This window comes from Saccostrea echinata, unplaced genomic scaffold (assembly GCF_033153115.1).
Source record: "Saccostrea echinata isolate AGI-Se365-2 ecotype Australia unplaced genomic scaffold, CSIRO_AGI_Sech_v1 ptg000004l, whole genome shotgun sequence".
Taxonomy (NCBI): domain Eukaryota; kingdom Metazoa; phylum Mollusca; class Bivalvia; order Ostreida; family Ostreidae; genus Saccostrea; species Saccostrea echinata.
This window is the reverse complement of record NW_026889753.1, coordinates 3,123,221-3,133,248: the sequence shown is the minus strand read 5'-3', so window position 1 is coordinate 3,133,248 and position 10,028 is coordinate 3,123,221. Positions and strand designations below refer to the sequence as shown.

Here is a 10,028-nt window from a genome sequence, read left to right as displayed (position 1 = left end):
GGCGTGCAGGGATGGGCACGATTACTTGAAAATGTAATCGATTAATAATCGATTACTTAGAGAAATTTTGTGTAATCGATTATTGATCGATTACAGTCTTTTTTGTCCTGTAATTGATTGTAATCAATTACTTAGGGAGATATAATCCATTAATACTGAATCGATTACTTCCAAGCATTTTTTCCTCAAACATCAAAGCAGAAAAATATATCCACTGAAGTTTGAGTGTATTCATTGTGTTCAGTTTCAGTGCATATTAAGGTCTTTACTGGTTTAATTTCATATTTTTGACCTAAAATGCTGACAAAATACAGTTATGTTTTAATGAGGGATTCTCTACCACGAGGAGTGGAGACATAGTTCCTACAATGAAATGCTCAAAGGAATTCATTATTTCTTTCAACTTTGGGTCTGAACCTCCATATTCATTGACTTTTGTTGCAGAAATATTTAAAATTTTGTTGTTGTTTTTTTTTTAAGTATTTGGACTGCTGCATATTGGCAGTTCACATAATACATTCCTTTAGAAAAGATAAATTAGAACTCTTAGTAATAAACATTTGAATTAAATGTGCTTTTATAATTAAGTAAAACTAACAGCAGCAATTACTTTCTGTGTTAAAACAAGTGTTTGAGAGCTATTAATTGTTCTAATAATATTATTTATCTTCATTTGAGCTATCAGTTATAAGAGTCGAACACTATCTAGTTCACACCTTATTAGCTGCAGTCAGGGATGTCCCAACCAATTAGCCAAGATAAATATACACTTAGACCCTCTTTTAAAATACAGACACAACTTCTCAGTGACAAAATATAGTTATGAATGAAAACATGTAAATGATTGGCAAATTTTGGTGTTATTAAAAAATAACTTTGAAGTTGCTTGAACATTACCAGAAATGAATGAAGTATTCCCATTTTATTTTTTCTTACTAGTTTATTTACCACATGATAAAAGTTATTAACTGGTGGTTTGTACTTGATATTACTGGAAACAATTCTCCAAAATAACAACCATTTATGTATAAAGTAAACAAAAGTAATCGAAAAAGTAATTAAAATTACACTGAAAATTTTACCTGTAATCGATTGAATTACGATTACAAGTAGGGATGTCAATTTTATTCGGACAGCTTAGTCGAATAGTCGGAGGCTTTAGTCGAACGATAGTCGAATATTCGTTGAAATTTAAATTAATTTTTCATGTCATTTTTACTGTTTGTCTTTTATAGACTAGTTGTACAATATTTAACCTTCGCTATCACCATTATATAACGAATTTCCGAATTGTAAACTAAACATTTACGTAGTACAATAAATACTGTACATCTACATTTATCCAATGTATTTGATTTCAAAATTAATATAATATTTACCGCACATTTTATCTAAATGCAGGATATCAAACGCTCGTATTTGTCCTTTCTTTTCATAACGATAGTACATGTACCCGTTAATTGAAGCCATTTCTACGTGTCGTGTCAGTGACATTTGACTGGTAAACAATTAAAGCGTGCCTCTTATAAAAACAGAGAGAGCTTGCGATAAATTTTAATTATGAAATTTTGTGCAAATAATCAATACAATCTTAAAATGACTGCATGATATTTATATCAGAAAGAAACACCATTTAATTACGACCATAACTGTCCCCCAATTTACCTGTACATGTATTTACAATTTTGTAATAGCTGCTTAATTATTCTTTATGAATAGTTGAATTACGTCAGATCTTATGGAACTGCAGGTGAAACTTTTATAATTTGAATCTACAAACTTAAACCAAACAATTCTTGAACGTCCTCTCCATTTACAACAATAAGTGGTAATCATGTTTGTGATAGCAACATTTTACTTACTTAAGAAAAGTTTCACTTGAAGACTGTGTTTACTACATGTATGTTTGACGAATTCGGCATATGATACATCATACTGTATTTGATGTTCCACTGCAGAATTCGAGTTCAGTTTTACATAACCTAAATAACGTACTTTTAACTATTTTTTTCCATCCTGACATCATTTAAATTATAATAATACCAAAACTGTAGATTTTGGAGGCATATTTGCCGAACATTAATCGACATACAAATAATTTCCTCTGAACAGTTAAACCATTGAGAACATTGATCTGTATATAAATGAAATGGGCGAATCCAAGTTTATTTTCTTGAATTTAAAATTACTTTTAGGTAACACATTTTTAACGAATAACCGACTAAAGAAAGGATGACTGCACTTAACGCCTGTTTTTGGGTCTTTTTCGGTTGCTTGTGCTGCTTTTATGTCTAAACCTTATCTCACTTTTGTATGTTTATGAAAGAATACTGTCAATTTGGAAGCACATTTTAATCTTAAAATGATTTTAGACTGTGATACAATAAAATGATTCAATGTTTTTTGTCCTTACTGCTTTCCAAATATAGTGAATTTACACTTACCTGCCCTTGATTGAACATTAGATATGCATGAGAGGTGGAGCTAACATTGTAAGAATGGCTCTAAAATTAGACTACGTAAACAGCTGATAAATAACAATGACATGTTTGAAAAAGCGAATGTGATCACTCTTTCCAATCTCCTCTCCATTCTGTAAGGCATAAATACACTTCTGACAAAGGTTTCAAAATGAAATTAACAATATGAGCACGTCAATGTAATTAAAGCAGATTTTATATCAATGCCAGATGACTTAATGTGTTCGAACACAATGTCCTAGTTAGCACAAAACATGCTTCCTTACAAGTCACGTGTCGGAATTTAGTATTCACAAAGTTACCTGAAGTAAGAAATCACGTGGTGAATTATAATATTCAACATGTCACAATCCTTGGTTACAACACAGAGAGCGAATGTAAGAAGAAGCATTTTTTTCTCTTTTTAACCATGAGCGCATGTTTGTCTATTAATCTCCTTTTGATACATTATTATTTATGCAAATATACAACTACTGTTAAACGGCGAACAATAGACAAACATGCGCTGACTATGTATAAAGTCAGTAAAAAAGTGGGCGTCCTCATTATTGAACGGAGATTCAAGAAATTGTGATGACCCCTGCCTTTGAAAACAGATTCGAACTTCGTAAATACACACTTTTATTAAGCGTAATTACATAAAGTTGTAGATTGGATGTTGATCATTCTTGCAATGAAAAGAAAAATGCTTGTTTTGAAAGATTATTTTGTCGCAAATTCCGCATGTCCTTAAGTGCAGTCATCCTTTTAGTCGATAGTCGGTATGATCGAACGATAGTCGAGTACTCGAATATTCATTAACATCCCTAATTACAAGTAATCAAAAATATCTTTGATTACATCTGCCGATAACTTGAAAATAAGTAATCATTACAATCGATTACGATTACTCGATTACGATTACCCCATGACTGCTGGCGTGGTACTAATTCCGAGAGAGACCCAGCCGTGTTCAAATTCAGTTTTCGTGACGCTATGGTCTCCTGCAGAGAGATGCTTCAAAATTGAAGTGGAACCAATGTGTTTTCAGTCAATATAATTCCTGGAAGTACTTTGTGATGTTTCTTAATTTCCACTATAAAAGTTGTTCGGTGGTAAATGTATTTGATAATTTACTGCAAGTTAATCTGGTTAATTAAGTGCCACTTCTAGATCAATTTCATTCTTTTTTATTCTCCATTAAAAAATTAAAAACCAAACACAAGAATAAATTAGAAAAACAAAATAGAGAAAAAACTTTACCATTTGTATCAAAAGAGGAGAAGTAGAGTGAAAATTCGTGTTTTGTGAGTATGTTGTCCTAATTGACATCAGACCTCTCGAACAGTACGGCGGGTGGAGCTTCCAAGACGATCTATGGAAAATAAAAATGATAAATTATTATATTGTTGAAAGGACAGAAAAAGATTGAAATGAATAATAAAAAGTATTACATTTAAATTAATTTCTACTTTTATAATTTTTATCTACAATGAAAAAAAGGCCACCAAAGTTCCCAAAACTTTTAAATACTGATCATCCTTAAAATAATTAAAGATAACTAAATAAATGATTTTATTAACCTCGATCCATTTTTGTGCTATTTCTTGGACTGTTACTAGACCGTCACCTGTTGATATAACATGCGTTGGTTAATATCAATAAAAACAAATTATTGAACATTTTCACGACATTTTCTTTTTCTACTGTAAGTTATGTGAGATGAAATAAAAGACAGAGAAAAAAATAACGTTCCTGAAATGTATGGCTTCATCAGAACTTTTCAAACTGTACTAGTTAGGTTTATCAAGATAATTGAAATAGTAGATCCTTCAAAAGATTTTGGAGTTTGTGATTTTTGTGTTACTACATATATTTTGATTAATTAAAGTGCGAAATTTGAACAACCACAGAAATATCAAGTCAAGTGGCATTGACAAACTAAAGTTAGAATGCTTTTGAAAAACTTTTTTATGGAGAACTTGGCTGTAAATAAGTAAAGACAACAACGAAAGAAAAAAAAATAATCCTATGGACTAAATATTAAATTTCAAACCAAGGATTTCTATTCATAGTCCAGTTTCATGTATTGTACTTACTCTATACCGAGGTCAATTTCAGGTATTCCTGAGAGCATTTGATTTGTCTTTTTGCTTGATGATTCAACTTTGAGATTTTCAGGTAAACTGTAAAAAACATCTTCTTTTGAGGGCCCGACAGAAAAAAAAAATAGTTGTAGATGAATGTTGGAAATTCATCAATTTTATCAGTGATCATGGTGTTAATTTTTTTTTTCTGCATCAATTCTGAAAAGTTAATGAGATTTTTGGAGATTGCTACTCTCCATGTATGCTTCTCTTATCTATTGTATACTGTAAACGTATTACATTTGGCGATGTATTTTATTTAGTGCCTTTTGCGGAAAGCACCTTCCACTAAATCAAGTACATCGCTAAATGCCTCGTGTATATATATATATATATATATATATATATATATATATATATATATATATATATATATATATATATATATATATATATATATATATATATATATATATATATATTTATGTAAAGCACATTCAGAAAGCGCTAAATCAAATCCATGCTAACTTACTGAAGAATCAATTTCCGCCAAATATTGTATATGCCAAATAAAATACATTTACAGTATAATACTGTAATAAAAGGGTACACCAGTTAGAGTTACTTATGATACCCCCCCCCCCCCCCACTCCACTCACTCCACCCACACACATTGAATTTCTGTGCTTGCTTTTTATGCCAAAATTCATTTTTGGAGAATGTTGACTGATTTTCCTATAATGTGAAAATTGAATACAATACTGTTTAACATGGTTTGACAGCAAATTAAATACATATCAACAAAAACCAACATTTCTGTGTCTTCATCTCTTCTGTTTGTTTCAGCTGCAAAAGCTGTACCAATGGCTTCTACTTCTTCTGTTGACAGTTTCCTGTAAACATATCATAATCTATTTCTATCATGCATGAATACATGTATACAAGTGGAAATCAGTTTCCCGTTTAAATGGGTCACTCTTCAATTCACAGAGTCGCCCGCGTGGCACAGTGGTTAGAGTTTTCGCTCTAGAGTCGCGGGGTAAGGAGTTGATCCGGGTTCGAATCCCACTGTGGGACGTGGAGACCGGTCCTTCAGACGAGACCGTATGAACCGAGGTCCCCTGTCGCAGTATGTGCTGGCACGAAAAAGATCCCTCACTGCTCAATAGCCATGAGTGCCAAGTATAAGTCGAAATTTGGAGCTCTCCACTGGCAGGTGGTGGCGTCTCCATATGAGTGAAAATTCTTGAGAGGGACGTTAAGCAATAAATTAACAAACAAAACAATTCACAGATAAAAATATTTTTACAGAATAGAGAATATATAAATAATTATTATTGACTTAAATCAATAAAAGGAAACGAAAAAGACAAAAGATTTTTTTCTTTCCATATTCTAAATCAGCACACAATCTACTGGTATGCATATATTTTGATATAAACAATGTGAGAACAATTTAACCTTTTAAATAAATATTGAAAATATAAAAAAAACACACAAAATATATAAATTTGACTAAAAGGTTGTGAATCTGGCAAGTGCCACTTCTTTTACCATCTTTACTTGACTATAATTTGTTTTACATTTGAGAGAGCTTGTCAGTGGTGTATATTCCTTTCTGCTAATGTGTAGACTAGTGTGAAGCCAAAGATTTAACCTGAGGTGCAAAGTATGGGTAGGCAAGAAGCTCCCTCTCGATAGGTATTGCGGGGTTCAAAGGGAGCATTTTTGCAAACCCAGACAACTAAATTTTAATTTGACCAGTAAAAATAATATTGTAGACATAATTTCAGTTTATATCGTGATATGAAGACCACTTAACGAAACTGAGAACTCGCAACTGATCCTTTTACTCTGCTTAGAAAATATGGAAACTTCCTTACTGAATAATCAAAATTCGAACAATACGTTTAATTTCCCACTAACAAAATATATTTCAAGTTATCAATTTCAATTCCTGCACTTCATGCTTTCGATGAAATTTTCTGATACAGGCTTAATATTAATAACACTTGAACTTTGGCTTATATTCCAGCTATGGTATAAAAGTGCGGATTGCTAAGAATGCTTTTTTGGCATTTGCAACAAAACAAAATTAATAGGTACCTTTATTAGTCCCCTACCGGTGAAACCGGAGGGGACTATAGGTTTCCTCTGAGTCTGTCCGTCCGTCTGTCTGTCTGTCTGTCTGTCCCTCTGTCTGTCTGTCCCTCTGTCTGTCTGTCAGTCTGTCCCACTTGGTTTTCCGCACTTTTCTCTTAAATGCTTGCAGATATTGAGCTGATTTGTGGTATGTGTGTATCTTGATGAGTTACAGATCAAGTTTGCATTTCGTTCCACTTCAATGATTTTTGACGGAATTACGACCTTTTCATTTTTTCAGGGTTTTCCGCAATTTTTTTCTAAACGCTTGCAGATATTGAGCTGATTTTTGGTATGTGACTTTACCTTGATGAGTTATAGATCAAGTTTGCATTTCATTCTGCGTCATTGATTTTTGACGGAATTATGGCATTTTCAATTTTTAGCGGATTCAGATTACACTTGCCGGTAGGGGACTAGTATTGCTAATGCAATACTCTCAGAATGCTTGTTAAACGAAATTTTTAGTCCCTGAAAAAAATGATGTGTAGGCTACATCCTTCTTGCCTATATGGAATATACGCCACTGCTTGTTTCTTAGAAATTTTCTTAACCAGTGCCAGAGCTGTAGCATTAGATAACGCCATTCTGTTTGTTTCTCAATCTCTGTAGTTCTTTTATATTCTGAAGTCTTGTGCTTAAGGAATTAAATATTTAAAACATCTGATATTTATTGTTTACAAAAATATGCAAAGGTTTAACAATGTTTAAGTAACAGTGCTGTGTGTACTAAAAATTAAGCATTTTCCAGACATTGATCAACTTCCCATGATTAAAATGAAAGATGTATATGGTTGGAAAATCTAATCCATTCGTTTTTAAGCGAATTCTGAGCATTCTTACATTATTTTATAATCTTAGACGAGTTTTTGACACTGCATATTTACAACAATAACATGTAAACATCCACAAGGAAATTTCAAAAGGTTTACGACTGGTCGGAATAACACAACCAAAAAATCGTTTTTCTACTATGTAGAGATATTGATTCTTGCAACATCCTGTAAGTAATTAGATATAAAATTGAAAAAAAAAAGGCAATACTCGTCACGTTTGAGAAGGCTTGGTTGTATATTTCAGTACAAGTGACGTGAGTTTTCAACCTTTTAAATCGCAAAAGTTTAATCTAAACTTAAAAATCTTAAAACTCTATTAGATTTTAGAGCATTTGTATACCATTTTAAAACGGAGGTTACATTTTTTTAACAGGAGGACAAAGATGAAACAGCGTTTACTTTTCCTTCTCTTGCCATTTGTAACTACATGTGAGTATACATAAAATTTACTGGTATAACTATTGTTAATGTCAAATTGGTTAATTCTTTTTCTGTGTTTGTTAATGATAATAACTCCTTTTACCCCCACCCCAATTCTTATTGAATAAGAATAGTAATTATGTTTACTCATGTATACTAACTGGTGTAGTATGTCGATGTCTCTCAAAGGTGTTCGCAATGTATGACAACTGAACACGTTATATTTTTAGTTCACTGATTATATGAACGGTCAACCATTTAACTATTAAACCTTTTCACATTCTACTTTGCTACTGTTTGGTCTCCATTTTAATTTTAGGTCTTACTTGTTTGCCATACAATACCTAATTAAATCTTTAATAAAATGGAAGGCTTTGGGATGCATGCGGCCGAATCTAGTAGAGAAATGGGCTTAGAATTAAGTAACACCCTCCTCTAATGCCTTTGTATGTAAGTGAGCCGATTCCTTTCTGCAAAATCTTTGCATGTGTGTCACAATATTTTGAATATAACTTTAGGTTTGGCCTGCACATCCTTCCCGACAGACCTGACCGGTGATTGGACGGACTCAAGCACAAACAAAGGAGTGGATTTCACGTCCTCGGGAGTTACTGGTTGGGGTGTGACCGTACTTGACAAAAGTGTCAATAGCTGGACTTGTGTTGATGAAGACACTGACCAAATTTTACTGGCGTAGGTACACACAAAGAGAAAATCTTAGCAAATCGCCACTATGAAGCTAATCGAATTTTGACCTTAAATACAAGTCATATCGTTTTAGATCTTTGTCAAAGGATAATGATCATAAAAGCGTATCCTCTTTTTGCTTTTTCTGTAGTTCTCCTCCAGTAAACATTTTCGGAGTGGACTTTGTCGTTTACCGTTGTATGAAATATAAGAAATTGAGCAGTTGTTCCTACAAGATAACATTTAACAGCGGTAAGGTTTAAGGTCAATCCAAAATGGGATTAAAAACTAAACGCTGACATGTTAATTTACGCAACGCACCAAATTATTTATTGAAGTATTCTACATGTAGATGCTAATGAAGACAGTATGTATGTTCAATCCGTCTCATTGTGGTTTGTCTTCCGGATTGTTAGAAAAATTAAATTATTTAAAATCTGGCTTTACTTTCAAAGTTGTTTTAAGAAATATCTGTGTATTTGTTCAGGCAAAGACATAAACGCAAGGAATCAAAGAGTGATTGTTTTATTAAAGGGAGATAAGGACGCTAATGGAGACTCTAAAGCTACGGTCGCCCTATGTAATGCTGGAGTGGTCGAATCTCGTACCATCAGAAAAAATAGTAAGTTTCTTCAACTTCTAAAAAAAGCAAAATATCTTCAATTTCAATGAAAATCAACTGTCACTGGATGTACCCTCTAATCCAATTGTACTATTTTCTTTGCAGCATGCAGTTAAGTCATTTATTCCATGGGATCAGCAAACCTACTCAGTGGCACATTGTTGTATATATTCTTTGTTCTCCTTCCACAAATTTAATATTTTGACTCAATAGAAATCCATCTTTTCTTAATTCTTTAGATAAAATGTAATAAAATTACGGTATTAAAATTATTTCCTTAAAAAAAATAGAAACACAAAACTTACGGAAGCCCATTTAGGACCTATCAAAAATATAACGTATTGTCGAATTTGTTATAATGAATTTAATTCGTTTTATTACACCTCTATTGATTTTTTCCCTATATTACATTAGATCGTTAGATGTGATTCCCTATAAATCGTTATGAATGGACTAATCCCCGTGCATTAGTCAAGTGAGCTAATCCCTGCATCAAAAGCTAATTCCCGGTTATCCGTAATCCTCTAGATTTTATTTTTACATTGGTTTAATATGTGAATGGACTAATCCCCATGTGTTAGTTCAATGAGCTAATCCCTGCTATGAATTCACTCTATCCGAATCCTCTAAATTTTATGTTTGTATCGGTATATTAAAACTGTATAATAACAGTTTTTTTGAATTCGTTATAATGAATTTAATTTGTTATAACAAATTTTTTGAATTCGTTTAAACGAATTTAATTAGTTATATCAAATTTTTGAATGCGTTCAAA

General features: G+C 32.3%; 1 protein-coding gene across 1 annotated transcript; it reads left to right on the top strand.

Annotated features, from left to right (window-relative positions):
- Positions 1–7,738: 7,738 nt before the first annotated feature.
- Positions 7,739–9,522, top strand: LOC133179389 (uncharacterized). The gene is made up of 6 exons (XM_061314157.1): positions 7,739–7,778; positions 7,898–7,953; positions 8,463–8,637; positions 8,783–8,883; positions 9,119–9,253; positions 9,359–9,522. Exons 2-6 carry the CDS (start codon positions 7,908–7,910, stop codon positions 9,367–9,369), a joined length of 468 nt encoding a protein of 155 aa, XP_061170141.1. The 5' UTR covers positions 7,739–7,778; positions 7,898–7,907; the 3' UTR covers positions 9,370–9,522.
- The last annotated feature ends 506 nt before the right edge of the window (positions 9,523–10,028 follow it).

What these genes read in the sequence shown, in the direction of transcription:
- LOC133179389 (XM_061314157.1), top strand. Translation starts at nt 7,908, where the DNA reads ATGAAACAGCGTTTACTTTTCCTTCTCTTGCCATTTGTAACTACAT. An exon ending in CTTGCCATTTGTAACTACAT is followed by an intron (nt 7,954 to 8,462) that starts GTGAGTATACAT and finishes ATATAACTTTAG; the next exon opens with GTTTGGCCTGCACATCCTTC. An exon ending in ACTGACCAAATTTTACTGGC is followed by an intron (nt 8,638 to 8,782) that starts GTAGGTACACAC and finishes CTTTTTCTGTAG; the next exon opens with TTCTCCTCCAGTAAACATTT.